The sequence below is a fragment of the Choloepus didactylus genome, chromosome 3, assembly GCF_015220235.1.
Source record: "Choloepus didactylus isolate mChoDid1 chromosome 3, mChoDid1.pri, whole genome shotgun sequence".
NCBI lineage: Eukaryota > Metazoa > Chordata > Mammalia > Pilosa > Megalonychidae > Choloepus > Choloepus didactylus.
In genome coordinates this window covers 153,363,179-153,381,299 of record NC_051309.1, presented here as the reverse complement: position 1 = coordinate 153,381,299, position 18,121 = coordinate 153,363,179, and the positions used below count along the sequence as shown (strand labels likewise).

General features: G+C 34.8%; 1 protein-coding gene across 3 annotated transcripts in view; it reads left to right on the top strand.

The window, feature by feature from the left end:
* The window catches only part of CLGN (calmegin), an 80,233-nt gene extending 62,648 nt beyond the window's left edge, over positions 1–17,585 (top strand). For 2 of the 3 annotated variants that reach the window (XM_037830705.1, XM_037830706.1), the window contains exons 9-15: positions 9,743–9,856; positions 9,991–10,141; positions 11,411–11,626; positions 12,719–12,844; positions 13,029–13,209; positions 14,769–14,869; positions 16,673–17,585. In XM_037830705.1, coding sequence (XP_037686633.1) covers positions 9,743–9,856; positions 9,991–10,141; positions 11,411–11,626; positions 12,719–12,844; positions 13,029–13,209; positions 14,769–14,869; positions 16,673–16,753 — 970 coding nt within the window. In that variant the 3' untranslated portion in view covers positions 16,754–17,585. The remainder of the gene's footprint in view (positions 1–9,742; positions 9,857–9,990; positions 10,142–11,410; positions 11,627–12,718; positions 12,845–13,028; positions 13,210–14,768; positions 14,870–16,672) is intronic. The other variant, XM_037830707.1, reaches the window with a different exon arrangement.
* The last annotated feature ends 536 nt before the right edge of the window (positions 17,586–18,121 follow it).

Here is an 18,121-nt window from a genome sequence, read left to right as displayed (position 1 = left end):
CCACTCATCTGTTGAAGGACATTTGGGTTGTTTCCATCTCTTGGCAATTGTGAATAATGCTGCTATGAACATTGGCGTGCAGATATCTGTTCGTGTCACCGCTTTCCGATCTTCCGGGTATATACCGAGAAGTGCAATCGCTGGATCGAATGGTAACTCTATATCTAGTTTTCTAAGGAACTGCCAGACTGACTTCCAGAGTGGCTGAACCATTATACAGTCCCACCAACAATGAATAAGAGTTCCAATTTCTCCACATCCCCTCCAGCATTTGTAGTTTCCTGTTTGTTTAATGGCAGCCATTCTAATTGGTGTTAGATGGTATCTCATTGTGGTCTTCATTTGCATCTCTCTAATAGCTAGTGAAGCTGAACATTTTTTCATGTGTGTCTTGGCCATTTGTATTTCCACTTCAGAGAACTGTCTTTTCATCTCTTTTGCCCATTTTATAATTGGGCTGTCTGTACTATTGTCATTGAGTTGTAGGATTTCTTTATATATGCAAGATATCAGTTCTTTGTCAGATACATGGTTTGCAAAAATTTTTTCCCATTGAGTTGGCTGCCTCTTTACCTTTTTGAGAAATTCCTTTGAGGTGCAGAAACTTCTAAGCTTGAGGAGTTCCCATTTATCTATTTTCTCTTTTGTTGCTTGTGCTTTGGGTGTAAAGTCTAGGAAGTGTCCACCTAACATAAGGTCTTGAAGATGTTTTCCTACATTATCTTCTAGGAGTTTTATGGTACTTTCTTTTATATTGAGATCTTTGGTCCATTTTGAGTTAATTTTTGTGTAGGGTGTGAGGTAGGGGTCCTCTTTCATTCTGTTGGATATGGATATCCAACTCTCCCAGCCCCATGTGTTGAAAAGACCATTATGACCCAGTTCAGTGACTTTGGGGGCCTTATCAGAGATCAGTCAGCCATAGATCTGAGGGTCTATCTCTGAATTCTCAATTCGATTCCATTGATCTATATGTCTATCTTTGTGCCAGTACCATGCTGTTTTGATAACTGTGGCTTTATAATAAGCTTCAAAGTCAGGGAGTGTAAGTCCTCCCACTTGGTTTTTCTTTTTTAGAGTGTCTTTAGGATTTCGAGGCATCTTCCCTTTCCAAATAAATTTGATAACTAGCTTTTCCAAGTCTGCAAAGTAGGTTGTTGGAGTTTTGATTGGGATTGCATTGAATCTGTAGATGAGTTTGGGTGGAATTGACATCTTAATGACATTTAGCCTTCCTATCCATGAACATGGAATATTTTTGCATCTTTTAAGGTCCCCTTCTATTTCTTTTAGTAGAGTTATGTGGTTTTCTTTGTATAGGTCTTTTACATCTTTGGTTAAGTTTATTCCTAGGTACTTGATTTTTTTAGTTGCTATTGAAAATGGTATCTTTTTCTTGAGTGTCTCTTCAGTTTGTTCATTTCTAGTATATACAAACATTACTGACTGATGTGCATTGATCTTGTATCCCGCTACTTTACTAAATTTGTTTATTAGCTCTAGTAGGTGTATCGTCGATTTCTCAGGGTTTTCTAGATATAAGATCATATCATCTGCAAACAATGACAGTTTTACTTCTTCCTTTCCAATTTGGATGCCTTTTATTTCTTTGTCTTCCCGGATTGCCCTGGCTAGCACTTCCAGCACAATGCTGAATAACAGTGGTGACAGCGGGCATCCTTGTCTTGTTCCTGATCTTAGAGGGAAGGCTTTCAGTCTCTCACCATTGAGTACTATGCTGGCTGTGGGTTTTTCGTATATGCTCTTTATCATATTGAGGAAGTTTCCTTCAATTCCTACATTCTGAAGTGTTTTTATCAAAAAGGGATGTTGGATTTTGTCAAATGCTTTTTCAGCATCTATTGAGATGATCATTTGATTTTTCCCTTTTGAATTTTTAATGTGTTGTAATACGTTAATTGATTTACTTATGTTGAACCATCCTTGCATGCCTGGAATGAACCCCACTTGGTCATGGTGTATGATTTTTTTAATGTGTCTTTGGATTCGATTTGCAAGTATTTTGTTGAGGATTTTTGCATCTATATTCATTAGGGAGATTGGCCGGTAGTTTTCCTTTTTTGTAGCATCTTTGCCTGGTTTTGGTATTAGATTGATGTTAGCTTCATAAAATGAGTTAGGTAGTGTTCCATTTTCTTCAATGTTTTGAAAGAGTTTGAGTAAGACTGGTGTCAGTTCTTTCTGGAAAGTTTGGTAGAATTCCCCTGTGAAGCCATCTGGCCCTGGTCATTTATTTGTGGGAAGATTTTTGATGACTGATTGGATCTCTTTGCTTGTGATGGGTTGGTTGAGGTCATCTGTTTCTTCTCTGGTCAGTCTAGGTTGTTCATATGTTTCCAGGAAATTGTCCATTTCCTCTACATTATCCAGTTTGTTGCCATACAGTTGTTCATAGAATCCTCTTATAATTTTTTTAATTTCTTCAGGATCTGCAGTTATATCACCTTTTTCATTCATTAATTTGTTTATATGGGTCTTCTCTCTTTTTGATTTTGTCAGTGTAGCTAGGGGCTTGTCAATCTTGTTGATCTTCTCGAAGAACCAACTTTTGGTGATATTTATCCTCTCTGTTGTTTTTTTTTTCTCTATGTCATTTATTTCTGCTTTAATCCTTGTTATTTCTTTTCTTCTACTTGGTTTAGGATTGGTTTGCTGTTCATTTTCTAGCTTCTTCAGTTGATCCATTAGTTCTTTGATTTTGGCTCTTTCTTCCTTTTTAATATATGCGTTTAGTGCTATAAATTTCCCCCTTAGCACTGCTTTTGCTGCATCCCATAGGTTTTGGTATGTTGTATTCTGATTTTCATTCATCTCTATATATTTAGCAATTTCTCTTGCTGTTTCTTCTTTAACCCACTGATTGTTTAGGAGTGCGTTGTTTAACCTCCAGGTATTTCTGAATTTTCTGAGTCTCTGATTTATTGACTTCCAATTGTATTCCATTGTGGTCAGAGAATGTGCTTTGAATAATTTCAATCTTTTTAAATTTATTGAGGCTTGTTTTATGTCCCAGCATATGATCTATTCTGGAGAAAGTTCTGTGAGCACTAGAAAAGTGTGTGTATCCTGGTGATTTGGGATGTAATGTCCTGTATATGTCTGTTAAATCTAATTGATTTATCAGATTGTTTAGGTTTTCAATTTCCTTATTGGTCTTCTGTCTGGTTGATCTATCTATAGGAGAGAGTGATGTGTTGAAGTCTCCCACAATTATTGTGGAAACATCAATTGCTTCCTTTAGTTTTGCCAGTGTTTCTCTCATGTGTTTTGTGGCACCTTGATTGGGTGCATAGACATTTATGATTGTTATTTCTTCTTGTTGAATTGCCCCTTTTATTAGTATGTAGTGGCCTTCTTTGTCTCTCAAAACATCCCTGCATTTAAAGTCTATTTTATCTGAGATTAATATTGCTACACCTGCTTTCTTTTGGCTGTAGCTTGCATGAAATATTTTTTTCCATCCTTTCACTTTCAATTTCTTTGTGTCCCTGTGTCTAAGATGAGTCTCTTGTATGCAACATATTGATGGTTCATTTTTTTTGATCCATTCTGCGAATCTATATCTTTTAATTGAGGAGTTTAATCCATTTACATTCAACGTTATAACCGTGAAGGCATTTCTTGAATCAGCCATCTTATCCTTTGGTTTATGTTTGTCATATTTTTCCCCTCTCTCTATTAATATCCTTTAATGTACCCATACCGAATCTCTTTAGTACTGAACCTTTCTCCAAGTCTCTCTGTCCTATCTTTGTTTCTCTGTCTGTAGGGCTCCCTTTAGTATCTCCAGTAGGGCAGGTCTCTTGTTAGCAAATTCTCTCAGCATTTGTTTGGCTGTGAAAAATTTAAGCTCTCCCTCAAATTTGAAGGAGAGCTTTGATGGATAAAGTATTCTTGGTTGGAAATTTTTCTCACTCAGAATTTTAAATATGTCATGCCACTGCCTTCTTGCCTCCATGGTGGCTGCTGAGTAGTCAGTACTTAGTCTTATGCTGTTTCCTTTGTATGTGGTTAATTGCTTTTCTCTTGCTGCTTTCAGAACTTGCTCCTTCTCTTCCGTGTTTGACAGGGTGATCAGAATATGTCTTGGAATGGGTTTATTTGGATTTATTTTACTTGGAGTTTGCTGAGCGTTTATGATTTGTGTATTTATGTTGTTTAGAAGATTTGGGAAGTTTTCCCCAACAATTTCTTTGAATACTCTTCCTAGACCTTTAGCCTTTTCTTCCCCTTCTGGAACACCAATGAGTCTTATATTTGGATGTTTTATATCATCTATCATATCCCTGAGATCCATTTCGATTTTTTCAATTTTTTTCCCCATTCTTTCTTTTATGCTTTCATTTTCCATTCTGTCATCTTCCAGGTCACTGATTCGTTGTTCAACTTCCTCTAGTCTTGTACTATGAGTGTCCAGAACCTTTTTAATTTGGTCAACAGTTTCTTTAATTTCCATAAGATCATCTGTTTTTTTATTTAGTCTTGCAATGTCTTCTTTATGCTCTTCTAGGGTCTTCTTGATATCCTTTGTATCCCATACTATGGTCTCATTGTTCATCTTTAGTTCTTTGAGTAGCTGCTCTAGGTGCTGTGTCTCTTCTGATCTTTTGATTTGGGTGCTTGGGCTTGGGTTATCCATATCGTCTGGTTTTTTCATATGCTTTATAATTTTCTGTTGTTTTTGGTCTCGTGGCATTTGCTGAACTTGATAGGGTTCTTTTCGGATTTGTAGACCAGTTGAAGTCCTTATCTCTAATTTATCAGATCTACAGCTTTGTGGAGTACACTTTCTCTAACTAACCAGCAGGTCCACGAGCCACCTGTTCTCCACAAGGCAGTTCTCCCCTGCTTAGCCTTTGTGGTGAGTGGGGGAGTGAGTCTTGTGAGGCCCAACTGTTGTACCAAGCTTGTGTGTGTAGTTGGTGTTGCCCGCCCTGTATATGGGGCGTGTTTCTGGGCAGTCAGGTAGGTGGGGTGGCTCTAACAATCAAATCTCCCTGGTGATCCTGGAGTTTTAAAGCTGCTGCAATAGTCTAATCCTTCAGTTCAGTCCTGCCACAGTTTGTCTCTGCCACTGACTCACAAGTCCTTGGTATTGGCGTATGGCTCCTGAGACTTGCAAGTGGGACCCTCTTCCAGGCTGTGCACCCCCTGGTCCTCTGTTGAGGGATGACTGTGCTATGTCACAGGTGAGTACCGTCCCCCCAGGGCAGTTCTGGGCTGCTGGGCTGTGTAGGGAGGCTCCCAGTCTGCTGAAATGATGACTGAATAGGGCTTTGTTAATTCGCACTGCTCCACCTTCCCAACTCTGGGACAGTCAGCTGAGGTTGCAGGGAAGGCTAATGTCCACGCCCAGTTTTGTGGTGTGTGCCTGTTATTTGAAGCACTTCCGTCACACTGGGTTGTCTGGGGCAGCTCTGGGCTATGGGGCTGGCGATGGGAAGGAGTGTTTCCTATCCACCAGGATGATGGCTGTGAGCGGACACCCCCCTTGGGAAGTTGTGGTGTTTAGTGAATTTTCTTAGCCACTGGATTATTGCCTTTTGTCTCAGAGCTCTCTTAGTTCTCCTCTTGTCTTGACCTTCCCAAATTGCAAGTCTTTGAAGCTTTCTGTATTGGGCTTCTTAGAGTAATTGTTTTAGAAAAAGAAAAAAGGATTTAAAAAAAAAAAAAAGGGCCCTCCTCAGAGATCTAATGGGTTATTGAAATGCTATGAGACAAAGCAATTAGGGCCATTAAGGAAAGGTCCACAGGGCAGAGAGACCAGCTTTTCTTCGGGATTTGCATATGCGCCTCAAGGCCTGAGCTCTGCCCTTCCCCTTTCTATGTTCACCAGAACTCCAAAAATCCTCCGCTTTTATTTTGGAGTTTTTCGTGTTGTTTTTTTTCTGTGCCTGTCTCCTCTCTGCTGGGCTGGCTATTCTCAGATTCTCTGGTGTCTGGTCTCAGTCTATCTATGGTTGGAGTTTGGATCACTAGAATGAGTTTCCGATAAGGGCTGCCACTGCAGTTCTCCCTTCTCCTTCCCGGAGCTGACAGCCCCTCCTCCCACGGGACTGAGCCTGGCAGGGAGGGGTGCGGGTCCCCTGGCCACAAAAACTTACAGATTTTGCTGATCTCAGCAGTTCGACGTTTTCATGAGTGTTGTATGAAGTATGCCCAAAGTCAGATTGCTCTGTGGTGTCCAGTCCACGCAGTTCCTGGCTTTATACCTACTTTCCTGGAGGAGTAACTAAAACATACAGCTCACCAGTCCGCCACCTTGCCCCGCCTCCAAATAATCATTACTTTTATGCTCTACTCTAATCAAAGATCTTAGAATGATTTCATACCCATCACCTCTTCCATATTCGGCATTAATTTGATATGATATTTTGTTTCACTTTGATTTTAAGCTCCCTTTAATGAGTTATTATTACTATTGTTATACAGTCTGTTCTCATTTAGATTTTCCTATCTCTTTGCTCAGCGTTCCTTTCTGCATTCCACTACATGCTTTTGAATTCACCTTGCTTCTTACTGAAGTACATCCCTTAGACTGTTGCTTATAGGATTACTATGGGTAGTACTTTTCTATTTTTGGAATTGTCTTTGTTTTGTTCTTGACTTTGTATGATAGTATAGCTGGATCTAGAGCCCTATGTTGATCTTTTATTCCTTAATACTTTGGTTATTCAATTGCCTAGTGCAAGCCTTTAATGTTGCTGGTGAGCAGTTTGCTATTGGTTTCCTTGTCATCCTTTGTAATCTGTATTTATTTATTCAATAGGTATTAAGATTTTCTTATTGACTCTGGTATTCTTCACTTTTGGACTGATGTGTGTAGATACAGATTTGTTCTTTATTCCACTCTGGATTTATTTTTCTTCTTCAGTGCTGGACTCATGTCCTCAGTTCTATAAAACTCTTATAACTCTTTTTGAATATTGCCTCTCTTGCAGTCTCTCTTTTCTTTCCTTTTGGAACTCATTTTGACAAATGATAGCTCTTATTGTGTCCTATCTCTTAACCTAAGGATTATACATTTTATCTCTATCACTCTGTGCTGTGTACTTTTTTATTTTCTCATATCTATCTTTGGTTCATTAATTTTCTATTGTTTAATTCATAGAGTGTGATTTTTTTAAATTAATAACAATATTGTTCATGTTTACAAGTTATATTTTTCTTTTGTGCAATGCTAGATTTTCCCTGTAAGTCCTTTTCTGTCATTTGTTTTATTTTTTCTTTAACTCTTTTATCATGTTAAATATCTTTGTAGTCTGATTGTTCCTTTGTATTTTGTTCATGAAGTTCCAAATCTCTTTTTGTTACCCTGCTGACTCTCCCAATAGTGGTAGTTCCCTCTTGTGGTTGTAATGTTTTATTGGGATCACATCTTTCAGCAAGGGTTGGATTTTTTTTGTGAGTGTATGGTGTGTCTGTGCAAGAGAATCCCTTCTGTATAGGGTTTGGGATCCCAGGAACCAGTTTTTATGTGAATTTCTCAGCTCAGGATATGTCCCCTGCTTAATATTGAGATCCTACCCCCACCTCCACCCCCGCTGGCACATGCTTGGGTTTCAGTTTTTCACAGATGTTTCTCCACCCCACCCCCCAAACCAAAACAATTGGTAGACAGCAAATTTTCTTCCAACTGTATTGGTTGGTGGGTGGAGTTTTTCTGGTCTTCTGTACACAGGCTGAATAGCCCTTTCATGGTTTGTCTTTAGACAAAGGACTCATTTTTAGCTTTTTGCCTTTCAGGGATCCCATGCTACATCTTGTACTGATCCCTCTCCACTACCAACTGTTGCTTTGGACTGCCGTAGCATGATCCCAGGGTAACGCTTATGCTACAGGTTCTAGCTTCCTTTCTGGTACCTGACGATGTACAGTTCTTTATATTAAGCATGGTAGTATATTTGACAAATTTTTATTATATTTTATATAGCATTTCTGTGGGAGTGTTACCTCAAAGAAGCACTGTTATAGCTGAACCTCCTGTTATTGGGGCTGGAAGATTCTAGTTTTTTCTTATTTGTGTGCAACCATTGGGATAACTACCGATTCAGAACATAGTGTGTTGCTCTTAGCCAAGATATAACCTAAAGTGTGAACTCTTTGGTAGATCAAGAGGGATACTGATTAGTAGTGAAAATGTCTTCACCTTCTGGCAAATAGTGTACACAGTACTCTTGTATTGTCCAACGCAGAAAGAGCAGTCTACTTTTAAAAAATTAAAAATTACTGTCAGTGCATCATTTTCATGAATTTACACTATCTGAAAAGATAGGACTGCATCCCTTCACATGGGCTTTCTAACATTGCTTCATATTTGTTTGCCTACAATGAGTAAAACCGGGAAATGTGTGTCTTCTGCCATTTTATGAGAGAAACAGCATAGAACAGCCAGCTCCACCTGGTAAAATATGTTAAAATTTGTTTTACAAAGTGCTAAGGGAAATGCTCCCTTAAATTTTAACCTCTGTTGCTCTGAGTCCTCAGAGATTCAAGAAAACATTTATATCAGGCCAGTATGAGTCTGTCCATAAATAGAATTGACTTGATTATTTCAGTTTACTTTGTAACTCAGATTTTGTTGGAAAATCATGAAGTGTACCCTCTTGTTTAAAATTTCTACTTTTTTATAAAGACAAAAATTATATTAGTAGTTCTGTGCTCACTGTGATTACGTTTAAGTAGTTTATAAGTTGCTAAGTTAGTGTTATTTTTAACAATGAAAATATAAAATTACTAGAAGTAAATATGGAGTGCTTCAAAAAGAAGATTGGAGTAATGAAGGACTTTCTAAATGTGACACAAACACAAGTAAAATGAAAGAATATTAATAAACACATGAAAATGATTTGTATGTAGTAAAAAATTCATAAACTATTAAAAAAATGAGAAACTGGAACAAAATACTTTCAAATTCTATAGCTGACAAAAGGCTAATTTTTTAATATAGAGGAAATGAAAAAGAAAAGAAAATATAAATAGTTCTTATACATCACTTATGCTATGAAATGTACTCTAAAGCTACACTGAAAGAGCATTTTTCGCCTATCAGATGGGCAAAAATCAAAAAGTTTGTTAACAAGGATGGAAGAAATGGGTACTTTTTTTTCACTCTGGTAGGATTGGAAATGGAGGCTAGTCTTTAGAGAGGTAATTTGGAAGGCACTATCCAAATTTAAAGTGCACGATTTTTAAAAATACCTCTTCACAGGTAAGAAATGGCATATATTCAAGGAAATTTGTTATACTACTATTTATAATATTAAAGTTTAAGAAACACTATATATCCCTCAAGACAACAAGGTTAAATAAATTATGTCTTATCCACAAAGTAGAAAATTGTGCAGCAGTTAAGAATGAAGCAGCTATATTTGTATTAACAATGGAGCTTCTAGAGAATTCTTGACACAGCAAATGTTGAATAAATGTTTGTGAATGAATCATTTTTCAGTGATACAAGCAGCATCTGAAATATTATGTATAGCATGCTATCATTTGTGTAAAAAAGAATATATACATATATGCCCACATATGTAGAATACAACAGGGAATATATACAAAAAAAATTGGCGAGTGTTAGAAGATTTAGGCGGATGGGAGGTGTAGGGGCTGTAGGAGGTAGAGAGGCAGACAGGCACAAGATACCTTTTGGGTACCTTTTGGATTTTGTAATAGGCGCATTAACTTTTCAAAATACGTAACATAAAATACTATATTTCAGGGATGAAAGTGAACCTGCCCAAATAGAGGATTCAAGTGTTGTTAAACCTGATGGCTGGCTTGATGATGAACCAAGTTTTATCCCAAATCCTAATGCTGAGAAACCTGTTGACTGGTAAGCACTCCTCATTTCAAATCTCAATTTCAAATGTTTCTTACTTGTTTTTTGTTACTTATATGATTGACAAGAGACTTGAGGTCACTATTTTTGCTTTGGTCACTATTTTTGCTTTTTTCTCATATCCTAAGGAATGAAGACATGGATGGAGAATGGGAAGCACCTCACATTCCTAATCCAGCATGTCAGGTTGGGTGTGGTGAATGGAAACCTCCCATGATAGATAACCCAAAATACAAAGGAGTATGGAGGCCTCCAATGATTGATAATCCTAACTACCAGGTAATAACTGCTTGTTTTTAAATTTAAAATTTAAAAATGTTAAATGTTGTGTTATGTTCTGTTACGTATCTAGTTATCAATATGTTAACGTTTAGAAGTTTGATTTGTAATAGTGCATTTTAGATATCTTAAGAAGTCAAGACAAAATAGACGCCAACTGTTATATATATAAAAGGTTAAAGCATTCTTTATTTTCTGGGGGAATAAACTTAAGAACTTGAAGATAAATCACTTTATATTGTATTCTTTCCTGGTAGTAAATTAATGCACAGTTTAGAATTATAAGACCTGAATTCTGATCAAGAGGACTCACATTGTACATTGGAATGATTAATGCCTCTGCTTAATTAATGTGCTTATTTTCTGGTATTACTAAAATTCAGATTTTTTTTTCTAATAACATGATCAGACAGCTTTTGTCAGTCCATAGCTTTCTGTGTTAGGATCCTATGTTACCCATTTAACCCTCTAATTTTATCTTTCTACTTTTTCATTGACATTTTCTAATGTTATATTTATTATATATATGCAGCTGTATACTCTAATTGCTCACTGTAGTTTTATCTTAAAAGCATTTATCACAAAATACTACTAAAGAAAAATACTACTGGTACTTTGGTAATTTGTGGAATGTTTATCTCCCTCATTAAACTCCATAATTCAGGAACCAAGTCTGTCTTAATTGTCACTGCCCCTCTCACGCCTGTATAGTGCCAGAGGAGGATTGAATATGTCAGGGAGTGATCCAGTTGTTGGATTTATTTGATTTGATTGCAGTTTAATTATTTAAGATATAATGGAACTTCTATACTGAATCACTGTTCTGTTGTTGAAGCATCATTGTTTAGTGGTGCCTGTCAAGGACGTAAGTTAAAAGGAGTGGCTTTTTTTTTGTTTTACAATGATCTCACGGATTTAGGCATTTTAATGACATCTTGCCTTGAATAACATACTAAACCTTATTGTTTAAAATAGTATGACTTATTTGTGATATTCAGTTAATAAATTGTTTGCATGTGTCACTGTCTTTTTTTTGCAGACTTTACAGGAAGTACTATTATTAAAGGAAGTATTTAAAGGAACATTATGTACAGAAAAAGGAACAAGATTTTATTTCTAGTGAATTTCTAATGAAATAATATCAGTTAAAGTTTTCTCTTTTTTCTCCAGTTAGTATTACTAATTTCATTCAACAGCAGTTTCTTCTTGGATAATTTATTTAAAAAAATGTTTCATTTGAAAATACTTTTAATTGTGTTATTCTTCCAGGGAATCTGGAGTCCTCGAAAAATTCCTAATCCAGATTATTTTGAAGATGATCATCCATTTCTTCTGACTTCTTTCCGTGCTCTTGGTTTAGAGCTCTGGTCCATGACCTCTGATGTCTACTTTGATAATTTTATTATCTGTTCGGAAAAGGAAGTAGCAGATCGGTGGGCTACAGATGGTTGGGGCATAAAAATAATGGTAGCAAATGCTAACGAGGTAGGGTCATACCGTAGTGGTAGTAATGCAAATGTGTATAGTAATTATAGGACTTGATCCTGGTTATAGGTTATTCAAATGTACCTTTTCAAAGGTAAATAAATATGTAATAATACTAAATATCAAGGAAACATACTTGAATAGATCTATGTAGAAAGAACATTTACAAACTAATGAACCCTATATACATAGGTAAAACCTCATTCATTAAATCAAGATAGCTTGGATAGGAATTAATGCTGTTTTGCCATTTATAGAAGCAAGACTGCTTAGTATCTTTGTCACCTTGTTAATTCAAAGCCTAAGTGGTAACAGTAATCTAAATACTATACTTTATTCATTTTAACTACTTTACATGTAAAAGAGTGCAGATAATTTAAAATTTTAGTATTATGAAATTGTATTTTTTTTTCAAATCTTACACTGCTTAGAAAAAGTTACGCTAAAATATTTTGACAATGCTTCTTAGAGAATGTATCTTTAAAATGAATTCCTGCATAGAAAAATTCATACCCTACATTTGCTACTTTGGATGCTAGCAGAAACCATCAAAAGTGTAGGTAAAGGTAGAGGGAGTCTCATTTTAGCACTCTTCTAACTGAAACACTTGAAGGTTTTGTGTTTTATTTTAATGAATAGTTTCGTTGCTGCTGAAAGTCAGTGTAAAATTTGTTTAAAAAAAATAGAAAGAACACACAATAGTTCTGAGGTATGGTTTTATTAAGTTCTTTAAAGGTACAGAATGAGTATCAGACAATTATATATTTCTAAATGATCCAAATAATACATCCATAAAAGTAGTTCTATCATGAGATCTACCAAAAAAAGAAAATTGTCATTATTCTTGCTGGTAGTTTAGATGTTTCCATTTATATAGTAGCATATCTTCTACCACCAGGTATCACTCAGTGGTGCATGCCAATAATTAAAAGGTTTAGACTTTACAAAGTATAGGTTGGGAGAATAAAGCAGTTTTAAGCTTGCAAGTTCATCACTCCTTAATGTAAAATATCAAGGTAAAAGAAGTCTTTTTGTAGGCTCTGTTTCCCTGTGAAGGTTTGTAAAATATGAATTGCATTATTTCTCCTCTAGCCTGGTGTACTGAAGCAGTTAATTGCAGCTGCTGGAGAGCGCCCATGGCTTTGGCTCATTTACCTTGTGACAGCAGGGTTGCCAGTAGCATTAATTACTTCATTTTGTTGGCCAAGAAAAGTAAAGGTAAAGAAAATGAATTTCCTGCAATGTTTTCTAATTTCTTAGTGTTTTAGAGGTTCTATGAAAGTGGTTCTTAAAGGTAATAAACTAAATTTCCTTTAAGTTTTTTTTTTTGTTGTTAATCACTCTGTATATGTTATTACAAAAAAAGCTTTTTAAAACAGTGCTTTGTTTTTTGTAAAAATAGCTTAATGTTAAACCACCACAGAAAAAATATGAAGAGGCAGAATATAAAAAGACGGCCATATGTAAACCAGAAACAAAGGGAGCACTAGAGCAAGAAGTAAAGGAAGAGAAAGCAGCCCTGGAGAAACCAGTAGACTTAGAAGAGGAAAAAAAGCAAAGTGATGGTGAAATTCTTGAAAAAGGTGAGATGATGATGGTGATTTATATGGGGACTCTGGTCAAAGCTCATAGAAACAGTATATCATCTGGTAAACACCAGTTGTTACCTTTGCTTATTATCCATTTATACTATCTGAATCCCTAAGAATGAGTGTCTATGGCAAAGATGATTAATAGTTTCTGACTGGGTGTTATGCCCTGAACAGCAACCCTAAATTTATAGTTTTCCGTCTTCTAGGAAATGAGATTTAAATATTGGTCAGTTGCTTTGGAGCCTACAAGTTATGAATCCCATATGCCATAGCTTTTTCTAAGGACTTTTATTACCTCTGAGAATGTTGAAGATGAAATGGAAGGTATAAATCATGGCCTCTGTAGAAGGGTAATAGGTAAAAGGCACATGATTACAGGAACAAAATCAACACCAGATCTTCAAATGGCTGATAGTTTGTCATAAAAAAATAAGGAATTTCATTCATGTTGTAAAAGGATTGCTGAATCGTATGTCCTTTTCCCACCCTATACTATATTATTAAAGGTGTTAGAACTGAAAAACTGAGGCTTTGGGGTGGCTCTCCAGTGAGACCTCCTTATGTACACGTAGATAGAAATAAAACTGTTGGTATTTGCCAGGTGTAAATCTGAATATCTAGCCAACTTCCAGATTTAGCCTTTGAAGCACTAATTTTAACTTAGTATTTGATGAGGCAGTTGACTTAAAAACCATACTCCCTCAAAAATAAAAGTGTGTGTATACACATGTACACACACAAATGTATACAAAAATGTATATACATTATACACATATATGTGTATGTGTGTGTTTATCAGGGTATCTAAAACAACAGATTCCTTAGGTTATAAATTTTCGGAGTCTTATCTTTTTAACTTCTTAGTGCTTAGTATATTGATAACATCTATAACCATATTTAGATGGCATTTATATGTAGTTTCCATTAAAATATTTAAGTGTCAAATGGTCTTTTTAGAGAAGGTACTTTTCACATATCCAGGTAGTCTAACATCATAGTTATGGGGATACCTATAGATTTGATGATTTGTCAGCATCTCTTTCTCTAACCACATCATTTCTGGTGTGGTCAAGTTCTTACTTTATGTAGCTCCTAGGATAGTTAATATATTTTGGTTCTGATGGTGACAGAACTTTAAAAAGTAACTTTAAAAAGTATAATAACTTTTATACTTTAACTTTAAAGTTAATAACTTTAAAAAGTATTTGACAGTGTCCACAGAGAACAAGCATAAATAAATTGCATTTGAAGAGTAAGTGATCACCAAAAATTAAGGGAAGTATTACCAAGACATGAACACAGGAAAAATGATATATTAATTCTTTGGTTTTCACATTACATATTGATTGAACACTTAAGAATTATTTAAATCTGTCTCTTACCTCTAATATGAGGGTTTCATTATAAAATGTGGTAAAATAGTATTTTTAATTATTTTAATTTATAATTTAAGGAATTATTTTCAATTATTGGAATTTAAATAAATCCCTCTTATTTAATAATTTTCAGTAGCAATTTATTTGTCTTTAATAATAAAATCTGTATTTTAGAAGAGGAAGGTGAACCTGAGGAAAAGAGTGAAGAAGAAATTGAAATCATAGAAGGGCAAGAAGAAGGTAATAAGTCAAATAAGTCTGGATCAGAAGACGAGGTAAGCAACTCTTCAACAGAAAATAAACTAGTTTCTATGTATGATTATTTTGCATAAATATCATTTCAATAAAAGCAGCAATCTGGTTTGTGAAGGATTTGTTGCCATATTTCTCCCAGCTTGCATAGAGCTGACATACTGTTTTTTAAATGTATCAATAAAGAAGGCAAGAAAATAATATAATTTATTATTAATGCCTAATATATAAAATAAACCTGTAATTTACAAAATCTAAACACCAAGCCTCATCTGTAAAATATTACTTTATCATTAATATATTCTAGTGAAAGTTATAACAAAACACACCATTTGACTATTTAAAAGGTAATCCTGGTTATTATGAAACAATCTTCTTATTTGTTGTACAAAAAATTCTTTTATTGAGATATTTTAATGACATGTTTTGAAATATTTCATTCATTGAGCAGCTGAGTACTATATCTCTCTGTATGGTGTTTTCCTCCAATCCTTAATAAACTAGTTTTTCTACATTTACTTGATATATTTATCCTTTTTGCATCATGATATAAAATTGGAACTTTCCATATGCCTTTTTTTCAGTCACTTATGATGCAGTCAGAGATTATGGCACAATGCAGAACCAAAACTCTCTTTTAATCCAGCATAAAGCTTGCTTTCCATACTTAATCCTTCTCTAGCTATAGGCCTGTAAGAGATGCATAGTCTTACCCCACAAAGTCACCATGCTAACTAGTCTAATTACTTAGTGTTGAGTAGGTTAAAAGAACAGTTCTGCCTGGCCTATTACATGTGATGAAGTAAACTACTTTTGTTTTATCTATTTGAAGAAATCTCCCCAATACATTTGTTGTTATTGTTGTTGTTTAATTGCTTTCTAAAGCTTTTTCAGTACATATACCTGGTTATTGGTCTTAACTGCCCTAGGAGTTTTTCAGGAGTCTTTGGGGATCATTATCTGGTATGAATTTCCATAATTTAGGGGGAGCTGAATTAAGATAATTTGTTCCAGAGCAGAAACAGTCATTGTTTCAGCTTTTACTCAATAATTTATTTGTAGTATGTATTAATTATAATGTATTATTACTATGTATTCTAGTTACATTTTGCTTCAAAAGGCATTTTTTTAAACTTTAAAAAGATCTTAGTTCCATCTTCCAGATTTTTAAAACTTCTTAACATATATTTGTCAATGAGCTAAAATAAGTCAATTCTGTGTGTACATTATAACCTTGAGAAATAATAACTCTTTCATTTGTATATTATATAATGCATTGATTATTTAATTGTGTTCCATGAGTTGATACTAATTTATATACAAACCATTTATTCTGGAGGGATAAGAAAGGGAAAAGAAAAAAACCAAACCATTACTGTCGTATTTCTCTTTCCTCTATTCTAATTTTTATGGAGGTAGTATGTGCCAGATGTTCTAAAAAGGGCTCTGAAAAACCAGCCCAGCAGTTCATTACTTACAGAAATATTGTCAATGAATAGTCAGTGCTTAATAATCCCACTTTAAAAATGGAAATATTATGTAACCATACAATAAACCTAAGTTCTAAGTCACAAAATCTTGAATAGTATTCCTTGTCAGATTCTTGTCTGCTAACCAAGGATATTCCAAAAATGTTATCATGCCAAAAGAGGAAAACATGAAAATGCATCAATTTATACACATTTATAGTCAGTTGCACGAAGGAAAGGAACATATGTAAGATAGCATTTGATTGTTAGAACATAAATTTTGGAGGGTAAGAAATGTATTTATTACTATCAGTTATCCATTGCTAAAACAAACCATTTCATAATTCTTTTTTCTAGATGAAAGAAGCAGATGAGAGCACAGGATCTGGAGATGGGCCAGAAAAGTCGGTACGCAAAAGAAGAGTACGAAAAGAATAAACTATATTCAAGTATTTTTAATTGCTGAGAGAGATATTTGGCATTCTTGAATCAGTGTGCCGCAAATGAACTTGAATCAGTCTCCATGTCCTGTTCTAATACCTAGCACTGTTACTCTTTCAGACATTTATTTTAGTGCTTCTTTTCAGAGGGGAAAAAACTAAAAACACCTAACTCTGAAGTTACCCGCTCTTTGAATTTAGAATAAAAGAAAAACAGCAAGTTACATGTCAGATTTAAGAGATTAATATCATTAGAAGTTACACAGTTTTAATAGTTTGGAGATAGTTTGGGTTTGTACATAGCAAAATAATATGTAGCAGGTTCACTGCTTTTGGAAAAATCAGTTATTGGAATTTACACTTAAATGGCTATATTACAACACAATTGGTAGTTCCATAATAAAAACGAGAGTGTTCTGTTGTGCAGAGCTAAATGCAATAAAGTTGCTGTATGGCTGTTTGATTCTGTCAACAATTGAAAGTGTTATATGTGACCCACATTTACCTGTTTTGTGACAAATTATAGTTATGGTCAGTTCATTTAAAATATAGATTCCTTTATGAGGTGCTTTTTTGACAGAGAAGTCAAACAAAACAGAAATGTCTAAGTGTCATTCAGAGAATCACTGGTTAATAGTGCAACATATTTTACAATTGAATGCAAAGATAATAGGTTTATCAAAACAAAACTGTGTGCAGATTTTTTCAAGCCTTTATAATTGTTTTACACCAGAATGGCTTACCCCATTCACAAAGTGGGGTTTATACCTACATATCTCTTGAAAATAAAATTTAAACATTTTTTCCTTCTTTAAATTATACCTTTTAAAAGAAAAATTATTGGGGAGGCTTTATTTTTTCATTTAGTTGATATAAAAAGATCATCATCATCATGATCAAGACAGCAATCATCATGCCTTGTATTTTTATTTATCTCTTTTTAGTGACAAATTGAAAATAATTTTAAGTCTGTTATCATCAAAGCTGCCTCTAAGGTAGATAGGAGCAACTACTAATACTGCCCCACTTTTGAAAGCAGTTCCCAAAAGTCATAGAACTAATTATAATGGAGCTATTTTGTTCTATTTTAAATATTTTATTTAAGAACGTTTTACGTGTGGCTAACAATTTTAGACCCTTTAGAAGGTGATCTAAATCCTCAAGACCAGAGGACTACTTTCATGTTATGTATCTAGAGAACTTTATACTAGTTGGGTAAGATTCTGGATTCCTTCATGACACACACCCCACTCTTGGGTGAGCCCCAACTAAGGTCTCCAGACAACCACTTCCCCAATAGTGCATTTAGATCTTAAATAAATGGAGAATGAGTCTCTAGTTTCTCCTTTTTCTAAAGGAAGCCGAA